General features: G+C 45.3%; 1 protein-coding gene across 1 annotated transcript in view; it reads right to left on the reverse strand.

The window, feature by feature from the left end:
• Nucleotides 1–395: 395 nt before the first annotated feature.
• The window catches only part of cyth3a (cytohesin 3a), a 32,390-nt gene continuing 17,359 nt past the window's right edge, over nucleotides 396–15,426 (reverse strand). The window contains exons 6-13 of the mRNA XM_085762465.1: nucleotides 14,419–14,499; nucleotides 14,169–14,281; nucleotides 11,978–12,126; nucleotides 11,700–11,811; nucleotides 7,620–7,696; nucleotides 5,044–5,115; nucleotides 4,411–4,565; nucleotides 396–1,860 (exon numbers count right to left, since the gene is read on the reverse strand). Coding sequence (XP_085618591.1) covers nucleotides 1,788–1,860; nucleotides 4,411–4,565; nucleotides 5,044–5,115; nucleotides 7,620–7,696; nucleotides 11,700–11,811; nucleotides 11,978–12,126; nucleotides 14,169–14,281; nucleotides 14,419–14,499 — 832 coding nt within the window. The 3' untranslated portion in view covers nucleotides 396–1,787. The remainder of the gene's footprint in view (nucleotides 1,861–4,410; nucleotides 4,566–5,043; nucleotides 5,116–7,619; nucleotides 7,697–11,699; nucleotides 11,812–11,977; nucleotides 12,127–14,168; nucleotides 14,282–14,418; nucleotides 14,500–15,426) is intronic.

A 15,426-nucleotide genomic window follows, 5' to 3' on the forward strand; every position in this document is an offset into this window, starting at 1 on the left:
TTGTTAATGTCAGAAATTGTAATTTGTTCTTGGTCTTTGACGTTGTTTACAAGTTGCATTGAAATGAATGAAGAATTCAGATTGAGACGAGTGACGAGTTGCCAGGGAATTTTACAAAAAGCTCCTGTCTGCCTTTATATTACGTAGAATAGACTGATTTGTATTTGTTGAACAAACCTTTCACTTCATTGAAACAGTGTTGTAGATGCAGTGGGCGAGGGTCGCAGCAGGGCACTCGTTTGTATTCAGGTTTTGTTAAATCCACGCGCTTGTTTAGCGGTCAGGGGCGGCGCGGCGGCTCAGCTCACTATCATTTATTCACTTGTTTCTACAAGTGAAATAACCAAAGACCTGGTAAGTTGGTAAGACCTCTTCCACTGAAATGACACCAAGTGTTCTCTGATCAGCATGTATTTTTATTCAAAGTCTTCATCAAAGAATTCAGGAGCAGTTTTCCCCAAACTGACTTCAAACCAGCTGTAAACCTAAAAGCTGCACCACCTACGGGGCTGGTTTGATCAGTCTGGGGGGGAAAAAAACACAATCCTCAGATTCCAGTCAGTGTTCACATGTTTGGACTTTTTTTTTTTCTTCACTTTTTCAAGGGTGTTTTAAATCCCACTTCTATCTATGCTCTCAGTTTTTCTTTCATATAACATGTATCATTTGATCCTTAGTCATACACAGCATGAGGAGGTTTCACTGCTCTGCACAAGGTCCCTCTTCCACTATTGTAAACTGTTAGCTGTTGAACTAAAAGATGTGAACGGGTATAGGCTATGGCCATTATGATTTACATGCTACATAAACACAACAAAGAACAAAAAAAACAAAACAAAAAAAACAGTATGTACATTATATACTATACATGCATAATGTCAGTCGGGGGGAGGGGCTGCCTCTTTTGTTAAACTATAAGAAATAAATACAAAAGAAATGAACTCGATCACAGAGGTGGATCTTCAATACATAACCGTACGAGAACTAATATATGATGCATTGGTGGCCACGCAAGAAGGTCATTCCACTTGATATATGTTGGGTATTATTCCCCAGACTGTTAGCTTTTTATGTTTTCAAAGAAGAAATAAGGGGGGTGTACTGTAAATGTAAAAAGAATATGAGTCTAGGTTTCATTTTCTTGAATAAATCAGCGTTTGCATATACAGATACGAGTCCGTTGAGGGCTGACAATCAGACCAGCTGATTTACAAGCTTGAGGCTTTCTGTAGTTAGAGGATACTATAAAAGATTGTTGGTGTTGGTGAAGACGTGTGAGGTGGAGATGAAACGTGGACCGGCATCTGACAGCCAGCGGGCGACCCCGCTCTGGATGAAAGGAACGCAACATGACCGGGGAGGTTCAGCTTTCACATCCTCACAGCAGCAGCTGCCATTCCTCACTTGTCCGGCAGAGGGCGGTGTCGCCACAGCCACGTTCAGTCGTCCACTGAGTCCAGTCATGGCTGTCGGGCCAGTCCTTCATCCCTTTGTCCATTAACATCCAGTTGTGTAAAGATTGTGGAGTTCCTTCGACACCGTTTCCCTCCAGTGCTGAAGTCTGCACCGCGTGGAATAAAAGCTTTTCATACTGAGGCGCAGATCGTCTTCAGGTGGAGATGAACTCCATCCATTCAGTCAGAACCACTCGGCCTGTCTGCTGCTGAGTCCTTATAGCCCCTGTAACACTCACACACACACACACACACACACACACACACACACACAAGGACTCTGCTGGTCACAGAAACAGTGGTGATGCAGATGTGGATGAGACGGGGCGGTCATCATTTCTTATTGGCTATCCTCCGCTTCCTGGTGGCCAGCATGTCGTAGAAAGGATCCCTGCTGATGCTCGCCCTGCGGAGAGAGAACACAAAGAAGGACACACATCAGTGATCGACTGTTTTCAACCACCCGCCTCAGTCTCACACACACTTTTTAATCATCTGCTGATATTAAAACCGACTGTGGTTTTGTTCTGTTGGACCGATGTGTCTGAAAACACTACAACCTGCTGCAGGGCTTAGGCTACAGAAGAAGACATGACAGGATCAGTCTGTGATGTTCTGGAGGGTTCTGGGACTATTTTTGGGACGAGATTCAGTAATTTCTGTGTGTACTAACCTGACCTTAATCTGTCTGGTTGCTATCAGTCAGAGCATCCGACCCACAACACACCACGTCTTCTGCCTGAGCTGCATTCTGCTGGGTTTAGAAATCTGCTCCAATTCTGATTGATCAACATCAAAACATGTTGTTGACTGTGATTTGTTACACCCCCATAAGTCTGCTCTTTAATTACGCTCTGCTCGCTGTGATATAAATATAGAAACATCTTATCATCTGCATCTATTATCCACAGAAAAAAAAAGTCACATCAAAAACTATTCAGCACCAAATTAAAGGTTATTTCAGTTCGCTTATTTGAGTCAAAATGTAAACAGGAGAGTTTTCTGCCACCGCTGATTCACTGGATAACGTCAATGTCACTGTGACCAGACATTTGCTGCTCTTGCATATTCAGGAGGATTCATTGTGCTTGATAATGGAAATCTCTGATCATCACAAAACTCGGCTTTAAACCACCAAATGTGGAAAAAAAAATAGCAAAGCAGCAATTTATGGTGGATTTTCATCTTCAGTGCTGTGATTGTTCAGCTTTTTCCGAAGAAAATAAGCAACAGAGATGATGGCATATGATCAAGTGGATATGTTTAACAGTTGCGTGTGTGGCGGCTTTTGAGCAACGTTCACATACGGTTTTAACTGTTTTCCTGTTCAGCCTGTGAACATTAGGTCTAATAACAACTCTAAATAATAATAATAATAGATTTTATTCAGATGCGCCTTTCTAGGCTCTCAAGGTCACCTCAGAGGAAAAACAACACAGGAATAAAAATAATTAGAATATAAAAAAGGCAAAAAAAACCAATAAAAGCAGAATGAGATGTAGCCTATTATGAGGGGTAACCAGTCTACATCCAGCTAGCAACTAGCTAACATTTGGGTGGCTAATTTAGCTTGTTATTTTGTGCTAAGCAGGTAGCATGTGTAGCATGTAGTAACAATACATACCACCAAGAGAAACACAACAAGGCTGTAAAACCAATTTGCTGAGGGGGGTCGACTTTCACTTTTATAGACATTTGAATCATTGTGATCATAAAAACTGGACTACATCTGCTTTAACCTGTTGCTGCTGTGTGTGTGTGTGTGTGTGTGTGTGTGTGTGTGTGTGTGTGTCCTCCCTTCATGTCCTGATGTGTTGTCAGTGTCACACTGAAGATGAGAACAGCTGAGTAATCCCCGGCCTTCCCAGCAGCAGCTGCAGCACTGGACATGCTGAGGTGGACACACACACACACACACACACACACACACACACACACAACAGCTACCACCAGAGCAGTTTCCACCACTGCAGATGAGTCAGGTCTGGTTATAATGTGTGTGTGTGTGTGTTCGGTGTGGTTATAATGTGTGTGTGTTAGAGAGAGGATGTGCTGACCACAGGACAGTCTGCCGCCACCTCGGCTGAGTAAAGGGACAGTGCGGTTGAAACGCCGTCTTGCTGAGTCTGATCTGTGATCTTTATCGCTCCAGCAACAGGAAGCAGCTTCACCTTATGATGTGATGAGATAGCGACTGGTCGGAGTAAAAGCACCAGCAGCAACACAACCTGTTACCCAGGCGACAGCGTGTCATCTGAAGGTCGACCAACTCTAAATGTCCTGACCCCAGAAAAATGAGGCTTCTCTTGTCTTTGCAATCACTTTAACTGTCCATGAAGAAGCCTCGCTGTAACTTAGCTGCAAAAGCCCATCACTTCCATTTAATGGGTCCACATCTGTCAATGCTGAGTGGTTTTTTAATATCATTAGAGCAGGGAAAGCCTGTGTAACATGATTTTTCCTCTGATATTGATCATATTTGCCAGTGAAGCTGAAGCTGAGTGGATGATAACCAGCCAGCTGATCAATTCCCCACCGGGTCCAATTTACCGCTGCACCTCCACTCTGCTGGCTGGTTAACAAGGCAGCGTTTGGAGATGACAAACCGGGTGCAAAGGCTGCCAGAACTGTTGTGAGAGCGCAGCAGGGCAGGGTGTCTGAGGAGCTGTGTGCGTGTGTGTGTTATTCTTTGCTGAGCGCGACTCAATGGGAAGTGAGCTTATCCAGCAGAGCAGAAATCACCTCTGAGTGTTATCTGTGTGGAAGTGTGAGAAAGAGTCACATTTAGTCACCAGCATGTGTGTGTGTGTGTGTGTGTGTGTGTGCAACCGTGTGAGTGTGTGTTTGTGCTGCAGTGCAGGTTGTGATTAAGCTCACAGCTCAGTGTGTGTGTAGGTTTCTCCTAGTCAAGGTCAGACATGTGAACGGCCACATGGGAGCAGCCGCCGCCTCTTACTTGATGGATTTGATCCACTCCTCCTTCTCCTCTGGCGTGGGGGCCGATATCCTGTACACCACGTGGTTGCCCTCGACGACACGGCCGTCCGCCTCCGTCTTGCAGGCCTTGATCACCTGACCTTTGTGGTTCGGGTTGTAGAGTTCGAAGCAGTTCTAGGAAGAGACAGAAACTGATTAACATGGTGAAAGAAAAACATCTCAGCAAATATGTTTGGTTTTTAATCTCTTTTTATTGAAGGTTTTGCAGATGGGGGGTAGTGGTACCCACACGGAAACAACCTGTAGGTTTTAAGATATAGACATAGAATTGGCCGTTTTATATGCATATATGTTATATATATATGGTGCGTATGCGTATATATGCACCATATATGCAGCATATATGCACAGATAAACTGCATATAGGTATCTGTGCATATGGTGCATATATACACATATATGCACCACATATACAGTATATATAGCATATTAAAACCTATAGGTTCTTTCTGTGTGGGTATATATTTAGTTTAGAAGAAAAACAAATGACAAAAAAGTTGAAGACAGGGAATATCTTATTCAACTTTAAAAAAAAAACTGTTTAAATAGAGTTTAGTGTGTAAATCTAGAACAGTGTGTGCATTGTTCTTACAGGTTTCCTGGGCTCGTCCACCTCTCTGATACTCAGGTTCTCCAGGGGAATGATCCCACGAGGCTCTTTATCCTGCAGACACAGACAGACACAGACAGACGACACTCAGCATCAACACGATGCTCGTTCACAATGTAAATGTTCCTGAACCACGTCTGAGACGGGACCATGTCAGCGATGAGACACAACGACCAACAGTCTGTCACTCACATCTGCTATCATCCAGTTCACCACCTGGTGGCTCTGGAGAGGATGAACGAGCTTTGTTCAAGTTAAAATATGAAAACCGAAACTGTCCTGATGCTACATGTAGCGGCTGCATGTAGCGGCTCCATGTAGCGGCTCCATGTAGCGGCTCCATGTAGCGGCTTCATGTAGCGGCTCCATGTAGCGGCTTCATGTAGCGGCTGCATGTAGCGGCTGCATGTAGCGGCTCCATGTAGCGGCTCCATGTAGCGGCTCCATGTAGCCGCTTCATGTAGCGGCTCCATGTAGCGGCTCCATGTAGCGGCTCCATGTAGCGGCTCCATGTAGCAGCTTCATGTAGCCGCTACATGGAGCCGCTACATGTAGCAGAGCATGTAGCGGCTTCATGTAGCGGCTCCATGTAGCGGCTACATGTAGCGGCTACATGTAGCGGCTCCATGTAGCAGAGCATGTAGCGGCTCCATGTAGCGGCTCCATGTAGCGGCTCCATGTAGCAGAGCATGTAGCGGCTCCATGTAGCGGCTCCATGTAGCGGCTCCATGTAGCGGCTCCATGTAGCAGAGCATGTAGCGGCTCCATGTAGCGGCTTCATGTAGCGGCTCCATGTAGCGGCTTCATGTAGCGGCTCCATGTAGCAGAGCATGTAGCGGCTACATGTAGCGGCTCCATGTAGCGGCTTCATGTAGCGGCTCCATGTAGCAGAGCATGTAGCGGCTCCATGTAGCGGCTACATGTAGCAGAGCATGTAGCGGCTCCATGTAGCGGCTCCATGTAGCGGCTCCATGTAGCGGCTCCATGTAGCGGCTCCATGTAGCGGCTACATGTAGCAGAGCATGGAGCCGCTGCATGTAGCGGCTCCATGCAGCGGCTCCATGTAGCGGCTCCATGTAGCGGCTCCATGTAGCGGCTCCATGTAGCAGAGCATGTAGCGGCTCCATGTAGCAGAGCATGTAGCGGCTCCATGTAGCAGAGCATGTAGCGGCTACATGTAGCGGCTTCACTCTGCCTGCAGGAAGTTAAAGGTTCAGGTGTTTTATCTCCACATCATATTGAGCCTGACAGCGTTTCAGTCAAACACTTCAAGGTGATTAAAGCACTGGAGGTTTTTATTAACCTGGTCATGTGGGGGACAGACGAAACCCCACACACCCCATCCTCTGGTGGGGCTGGGGGGGCCAGATGTGTGTGTGTGTGTGTGTGTGTGTGTGTGTGTGTGTGTGATGGGGTGGGGGAGACCTTGAGGAACAACCCCGTGTCCTGCTTGTCATCTTCCTACTAATGAGGGGGCACAGCAGGGGGGGGACGGCTGCTCACAGCTGCTGTGTGCGTGTCTCTTTGAATGTATACCACCACAGACTGTGTGTGTGTGTGTGTGTGCGCGTGTGTGTGTGTGTGTGTGTGTGTGTGTGTGTGTGTGTGTGTGTGTGTGTGTGTGTGTGTTCTGAGAATCAGGGATGGCGGGGTGAAGTGTGGGGTGACCCCCCCAGCGGGGTGGGGGGAGGGTCTTGGCATACGGCAGCAGGGGCCAGATGTGTGCCACAGACTTTGCAGATGTTTCCCATGATGCCTCATGTTAATTGCTAGAGTGAGGTTCATTCAGGTCAAAGGGGCTACATCTGTTAAAGAGCAGGGCTGGGGGGCAAAGACCCCTGCCTCTGTCCTAACGCTGTGTGTGAAGAAGAGACAATGACGTGTGTGTCCTTTATTTGATGATCTAACTACATCTATGTGAAGTTTAGCTCCTAGCTCCTTATTGTTTCTCATGTTTACATGCAGGCAGCTAGTTAGCTTAGCTTAGCAAAGAGCCTGCAGATGTACAAACCTGTGCAAACCCAAAAATGTACCATTTGGTTTTAAAGGGATAGTTCAACATTTTGGCAAATTGGCCCATTGCCATATTCGCTATATAGCAGTAGGTTCGTTACCTTTAATTGTCGGTGCAAGCTGTTTTTAGAACGGTGGAGTCTCTGCATTTACCTCGCAAACAACTCCCGTTTCGTAACGTTGTGTTATTATCTCATAGCGTGGTGAATGTGCAGGTCACAACTTGTCCACCAGAGCGTTGTGGAGTTGTTGGATTGTGTATTTGATGAGTTTGATGAGGGAAACCAAGAAATCCCATGAGCCTCCGTAGCGTAGCTCTGAGCAGCTCGCCGCTCTGCTCCGCCGTTCTAAAAACAGCTTGCACCCACAATTAAAGGTAATGAACCTACTGCTATGACTATAGGGATTATGGTAATGGGCCAATTTGCCTAAATGTTGAACTATCCCTTTAAAGTGGGGGCTATGTGGTATACAGTTCATTGACCTGAGGTGATGATATGTTTGAGTCGTGTCATCACCGTGCGTCGGTCGACTGGTTTACTTACTGTTGTGTACTCGAAGTAGTAGAGGCAGTTGTCGGTCAGAATGAACCACCTCCTCTTCCAGGTCTTCACACGGCCGCCTGCAGACACACACACACACACACACACACACCACACACACACACACACCACACACACACACACACACACACACACACACACACACACACACACCACACACACACACACACACAGGTCTGACTTTAACAACCTGGAGAGGTGACGGCGTCGTGCAGGTGAAGTCTAACCTCAGTCTGACCTCCCAGAGACCCCGGCCCCACGCGCCACATCTGGTCCTGATCAAGTCTCTGTATTATTATTAGACTGAATCAGAGGCTGGATGCCCCCCCCCCCCCACCAGCCGCTCCCAGTCCCCACAGACCGACGCCTCAGGGCTGTAAGGCCAGCAGCGGGGTGGGGGGGTGGAGTTAGGGGGGGGGGCGGTGGGTGGGAGCAGTCCAAAGAGATTTCTTTACAAGAAACAAAAAGTCTCCATCTGCTTTGATCATCAGATAAAGGTGGATTATTGGGATTATTAGATGTCGGTTAATTACACCATCGGTGATGCAATGAACAGTTTACCTATGTAATCAAAAATAGACATAATGTGGCTGATGTCGATGTACAGTCTGCAATAAGCACCCCATAATAACATGTTTGCTGACTTCACAGAACAAGCAGAAAGCTGCTGTTACTGATGTAATCAATATGTAATGTGCACCTGACCTAGATTTTCATTCTATACCGCGATGCAGACTCAAATCCAACGTCTACTGTGTATTATTCATAAGCAATATTTACTTCCACATGCAGCCACTGCATTTTCCTCTCTGAAGTGGAAGGAGCGTGTACAATAGTGTTGCTGGGTGAATGTGGATATATGTGTTACTCTGCTACCATCCACCATAAGGCGGCGCGGAGAGCTCTTTATCCCCTTTAACCATATGTTTCATTTCATCCTCAAAACCTGACAGTTATTCTGGCTTCCTACAGCAGGACCCTCTGATGCAGATTTATCACTGGGCTGTTTGTTTTTGGACGCTCCAGAGAGGGAGTGCAAATAAATGTGGGAAGGTTCAAAATTATGCACAAATGTGAGGGAGTAGAAAGTCTCACATCCGTCTATTTTTATGATTAGTACTATTGAACCAGATAGAAATAGTTTCCCATGAGTGTGATGTAGTCGTTGAATAAATATGAAGTTCTCACAGGCATGAGCACCATATTTTTACACTGGCTGGCTGTGTATCTAATAGAAATGTTGATCTGGTTACATGCTGAACACTTCTTTTTTTTTTTTTTTTACATCTGTCTTTGTCTGAGAGAACAAGCTCTCCTTAACAGCTCATAGATATTCTGAAATATATTCAGAGTCTTAAACATCTAAATGACTGAATTTAATTCTCATGCTGGATGCTGATGGATTCAGGCATAGCAGCGGGCTGGATCCGGGTTAACAGTGTGGGTGTTATGAAAGCTTATGGAGCTTCACAGCCTCAGCAGTGCAGCTGGATGTCATATTGAAGCTCTGCCCATCATTAACCAGGGGCTCCTGTGTTGAAGCTAAAATTAGCAGTGTGGGATTCACTAATGGGGGGAAACAGAATCTAAAATGATCTGGCAAGAGCAGCTAGTGGAACAGAGAGCAAAAGAGAAAGAGGAAGAGAGAGGGATGTGTGAAGCAGCAGGGGGAGGTATGGAGGCCTGTGGGGCAGGAAAACAGGGACAAAAAATGGAAAAGGGGCAAGGGTCGCCTTTAGTTCACTGCATGAGCAGTCACGCAGCGGCACGTGTGCATTCCCACAGCGCGGATTCAAGCGGCACCATTCACCAAAGCTCGATGTTCTGGCAGATCGCTGCAGAGGAGCGGTACGACGCAGGGCAGCGACTCCAACGTACAAAACATGAGGGACCAGGTCAGCTGACCCCTGGTTAACAGGAATCTACATGAGGGGAAGTCACTTACATCACAATGATGCATGTGACTGTTACATGTTGAAACTCCAAAGCCTGCAGCGGTGTCATTTCGCAGAATTAGTTTTGGTCATTTGGTTGACTAGCTAAGAGCTAAGCTACATAAAGACACACTGAAAGAGGTAATGTTACGCCAATGAGAAAAATACAGGAAATATGCTTTTAAGTTTTCTTGTTGAGAATGAGCTCATTCTCATGTCTGCAGACAAGTACGAAGCTAACGTTACATCCAACAACGGGATTTACTAGCACGGCAAAAAGACTAGAAACAGGAGTAAGTAGCTCGAGCCAATTTGTGAACTTTTTGGGCGCTAATGACTAATTAATTACTAAATGCCAATGTCTGATTATTCCTTTAAATGAGGCCATTTTAAATCAGTTATCTAGACCAATAAAGAATTAAACCTGAAGGTGAGAACCCATTCATGTTAATGTGTCTTAAATAAAGTAGAAACTCCAGCATTGTGTTATATATTTACCTGCATGAAGCCCTTTGCTTGTTTGTGCGTGACTACGATATACATGAGCTGGTCTGTTTGGAGTGACTGGCTCAACGGTGTGTTGAGGTGAACATCTATCTGTTCTGCCAAGTTTCTTTCTTTCTGCTCCACATGTTTTGCAGCAACAGAGTGGAGCCCTCAGCGTCATGCAGCTCCTCCAGAGCCACGAGAAGAAGCCAGTCCTCATGCAGGAGTATGAGAGAGATCAGTGACCTTTCCTTTGGTTGAGATGATGATGATCCATCACCTCACACTGCCAATAACAGCTCTGATACAAGAAGCCAACTACATGAGGCGGCTAGCACGTTCAGGGGGCCGGTGTGCTAAGGAGATAATGGCAGCCAGTGCTGTGCTGTGCTATGCTATGTATGAGGTCACTCTGTGATGAACTGGGTGGGTGGAGGAGGAAGGAGCGTTACCTACCTCCTAATACAGATTTAAGAAGGAACAGCCATCACAGAACAGAATGAAAGAACAAAACACAGGGTGAAAGGGTGAAAGGTTAGAGAGGGAGTGAGGGAAGGACACAGTTAGACAGCAAGCACAAAACATCCACCATGAGAAAGAGAAAGAGTGCAGACGGAGGGAGAGAGAAGGAGAGACCACATGAGACCAAACGAGGAGGAGAGGTCGTGTGATGAAGATAGAAGAGACACTTCAGATCTTCTAGCGACCTACACGGAGCCATCGTGAAGGTCGACACTTTCCTGAGCAAAAACCACCAGCTGAATAAAAACAGTATTTTGTCGTTCTGTTACCGTCAGTGAGTCAGTGAGGTTGATATTTTCCAGTTCACGGCCAGTTAATGAACAGATGTCTATTAAAGGTACATTGTGTAGGAATTACTCCCATCTAGCGTTGTGGTTGTAGATCACAAGCAATTCAGTCCTATTTTTCATGCTGCATTCACATGAAATTGGGCAGACGGCAGACGGACGACAGCCGCTACACGTAACGGCTTAAACAAGCCTTTAAGTAAACAAGTGGTCCGTCAACACGAGGAAAAACAATACACGTGACAATATGTTGTCATGGCGATGTGGTATTGTTTTACCGTCTTTCTCTGGACTTCTGTGACTAAAATGACATCTGGTTTGTTAGCGACGGCCGTCTGCCCGACTGCAGGTGAATGCAGCATCAGTGTAACATGGCAGCAGCACCGAGCTTACCGTCTCCATGGAGATATGAATGATATGAACGGCTCATTCAGAGCTAAAGGAACACTTCACTTTGTTGATGGGGGGATTACTGGTTAATGAAAAACAGACTGAAGATAGTATATAATAATCGATTTTCCTGAATAGATAACAGGAGAAGTTACACAATGTCCCTTTAATTAATAATACATTCCAGTTACCATGACGTTATTATCGATGTTACCATCACTGACTCGTGATATCTGTCAGTTGGATTTTGCATCTTTTCCAGTTGTTGTTAATGTTTAAATCAGCTGTTTGTCCAGGAGGAGCTACCGTCCTTCATCATGGCTGCCTCCTAACACACAAGTCACACACGCACAAACCAACACACTTCACCAAGGCGATGAAGGTCGTCCTGACTTTAAGAAACGTAATCACAGGTTAGTTTTAGTGAATGTGAATGCACGTACCGAGCTTCAGCAGCCAGCCTTCTCTGTCGGGGTTGAAGAACGTGTGCGTCAGATCGTTGCCGTCGTCCTCGGGGATTTTGAACGGCTCGTTCTTGATGCTGTCGTACAGGTTCTGTGGACAAGAGGAGGAAAGATATTTATCACAGGAGGAAACAATGGAGGGAAAAGCTCCGTTGTATGGAGTGAAGTGAAGCAGAAACACACACACACACACACACACACACACACACACACACACACACACACACACACACTCAGTACTATGGACACATCCTCACCCTGAGCAGCTCCTCTGGCAGGTCTCCTCCCTCGTTGATGCCTCTGTTCATGGAGATGAAGCGCTCCACGGGCGGCTTGTCCCTGACGTTGGGGTTGTGTAGGCTGGTGTTCAGCATGATGATGGCAAACGACAGCACGTAGCAGGTATCTGAGGGCAGCAGGAAGCCAAATGAAAGGGTTACGAAGTGTACTTACACCCTGCCAGGAACATCACGTATCAAGAGTAGAGATGTCACCATCACTTGTTTTCACAATTAATCGCAGTATTAAACGCCACAATTAATTAATCGTAAAGATTCTTAAATACCGACACTTTCTGAAAAATATTACGTCAATACCATATCTGCAGATGTGCACCAAAGTAAAGGTACATGCACAGATACTGGTCCATTTAACTAAAGTAACACTGGATTGGTTATATGTTAGCATGTCAAAAAAACTATTAAAATACATTTAAACATTTGGTATAGATGACAATTAATGACTTAAATATTTCAAACACTTCCCCCAGGGATTAATAACTGGTCCTATATTAAGAGATTAGTAATGTAATTATATTTTGACTATATTTGATTTTACACATTCATAGTGTTGTGAAATGTATTAATGCATAATAATCGTGATAATCGTAGTACTGTGATTATTTCTCTGACAATAATCGTACCAAGAAACTATGGTGACATCCCTAAGAACATACTTTATCTCTACTGTACATCCACATCTATCTGTTCAGCAGAAATATGATCACATGACACAATGAAACACACAACACAGAAAACTTCATGTTGAATACAAACCACACAAGATCAAAACCAGGACACAATTACAACCTAGTTCATTCTCTTCGTACTCCATTTGGAAAATCGTGTATGTGCATATATGTACGTGTGTGTATGTATGTGTGTGTGTGTGTGTGTGTGTGTGTATGTATGTGTGTGTGTGTGTGTGTGTGAGGGGTGGGGGTGTAGCGTTAATGTTCAGGCTCACACGGCCCAGTGGCTGCCTGTAGATGAATCATTCATTCCACTCTGTCTGTCTGCTCACGCTGACACACTTTGCTGCTGCTTATTGTCTGACTGCCGACACACATTCTTTGTGAAGAAAAAAACACACACACACACACACACACACACACACAGTGGAGCTTTGCACACCGTGTGCACAGCAAGAGGAACGTCAATCAGCGTGTTGAAACAACTGATGATGATGATGATGATGATGAAGCACTGAAGGAAACAGGCTGATCATTAGAGATGTGTGATCAATTAATGTCTTTATGGGCCACACACATGGTCCCCACATGGTCACACACACACACACACACACACACACACACACATGTTCATGCCTATGTGCAGATTACAGGACTAGAACATGTTTTTCCATAATGGGGACAAACTGAGTGGAAACAGTGACAAAGACGTCTAATATTTGTATAACTGGTGAAATATAACAACCCAGTTCATTCATAGCATCAGCCCTCTTACTTGAACAGGTAATCTATTACAATCTGGAGTATCCCTGCCTTCCAGCAACAATAAGTTGCCTTAAAACATCTTTAATTATTTACAAACTGTTGTAGTTGTTGACTTTGTATCACTTCACCAGGTTGAGTCTAAATAATGAATGTCCTTGTTTGTTGCTGGTTGTTCACTCTGATGGAAACTGTAATCTGGTTAATCCTCATTGAACCTTAGTTACAGTAACTCTCATGGTTTAATGATTGAAATGCATTAAAAAGAAAACAGGCCATCCTATAATAGACCCTCAGGCAGTGTTTGTGTTGCCATGTTTTGGATTTCACACATTGCAGCAGCTCGTAACTAGGACGCTGCTAACAGGTACTTGTGCCGTTGCCAAGGGGAATGTGGAAAGAGTTTTAAAGATTTTTTAAATAAAACAGAAGTCCCAGTTTGATTTAAAAAGCATATTTAAAACATGAAAAACAGGTAGGGGGAAAATGAATAAAGATGAAATGGATAAAGCTACAGTTATTAACTGTTATAGTTGGGTGAAGGAAACTGATAAATGGGTTAAATTAACTAGATCTAACTGATCTAGGGTTTAAACAGTTAATATCAATGTGAAAATGGTTAAAATAGTTTCAGGTGATGGATAAATATTTGTTACAGGTAATAAAAGGATAAAAGAGATGTTATCAGGGGGTCTATAGATAAGTGTGTGTCTGACCTGTGGACTGGAAGACTCCGGGGTTGCACTGACAGTACCGCGACGCAAACGCCTCCATCATCCGGTCGATCTTCTGGGCTTCACCGGGCAGACGGAAACTCCACAAGAACTGTCTGCAGGACAGACAGAGAGAGGGGGGGGGCTTGATTTGTGATGTCACAGGGGTCAGGGGGTCGGGGGGGTCAGGGGGGTCAGGGGGTCAGGGGGGTCGGGGGGGTCAGGTTCAGTCTGGGTTCATCACTCCGTTCACCTTAGCGCTTGGACGAGGTTCAGGTCTGCGAACTCGTGCAGCTCCACAAAGGCCTGCAGCACCTTGATGTTGAAGTCGTCCCTGTGGAGAGAAGAAAAGGAGAAAAACTGATTTCCACTATTGTTCTAGCTGCAGCCATGTTGGTTTGTTTTGTTAAACTATCCAGGATGTGAAGCCAGAAGGCCGGGCGGAGGAAAAACATATTTCCTTCTTGACAGCATTTCTCAACCTGAAGTTTCCCCCAGCATTCCTGTCATACTTGTGGCCTGATTCACACCGGACACTGAGCAGGTCTGGGAGCAGTTTCACCAGCTGGCCTGTGTTGAATGTTTCTCCACCCGAGGGGAGGAAACGCTGCGTTGGACTGATGAAAAACAGCTAAAACCAAACTCACAAAGCTTCTTTTTTTCCCTCTCCAAGGTTTGTTTGACCATCGGAGGGGCTTTCAGAGGAAGAATCAGCAGCTGCCTCGGGCTGCGGTCGCCCCCTCTCTGATACATCAGGCTCTATGATCCTGCCTTGTTGTGTGCTGTGTATTGTTCCAAAGAAACCAGGAATTCTTCAGACTTCAGGCTTTTTTAGTTTTAGTTTTCTTGTCCAAGGACGCAGTGGAAAAGTTGAGAGGAGAACAGAGAGTTCTGGCTCAGAAGAAGCAGCAACAATCCTGGATTATTAGGAGGGTGAAGTGTTTTTTTTATGTCTGGAGCTTAATAAAACAAACCTTGTCCTACGAGGCCTCTATAGGTCGTTGCTATAGGTGACGTTATTACAGAAGGAACTGGGATGTGGCCTGCTGTTTGGACTGGTGAAGTCAAAATTAAAGATAAATATAAACAGTACGTAACGGTGAGTGAGTGTTTAGAATGTGACAGTATATATAGTATATATATGCTGCCAAACACAGACTGTCACTCACCCACTCTGCCTGCAACATACCATAATACCAGTCTGCATCTAGCTATCTCTCTCCCACTGTCTCCACCGCTTTTCCATGTGTCCCCCACGTGC

This window comes from Trachurus japonicus, chromosome 19, assembly GCF_045865225.1.
Source record: "Trachurus japonicus isolate A0001 chromosome 19, Traja_1.0".
Classification (NCBI taxonomy): Eukaryota; Metazoa; Chordata; class Actinopteri; order Carangiformes; family Carangidae; genus Trachurus; species Trachurus japonicus.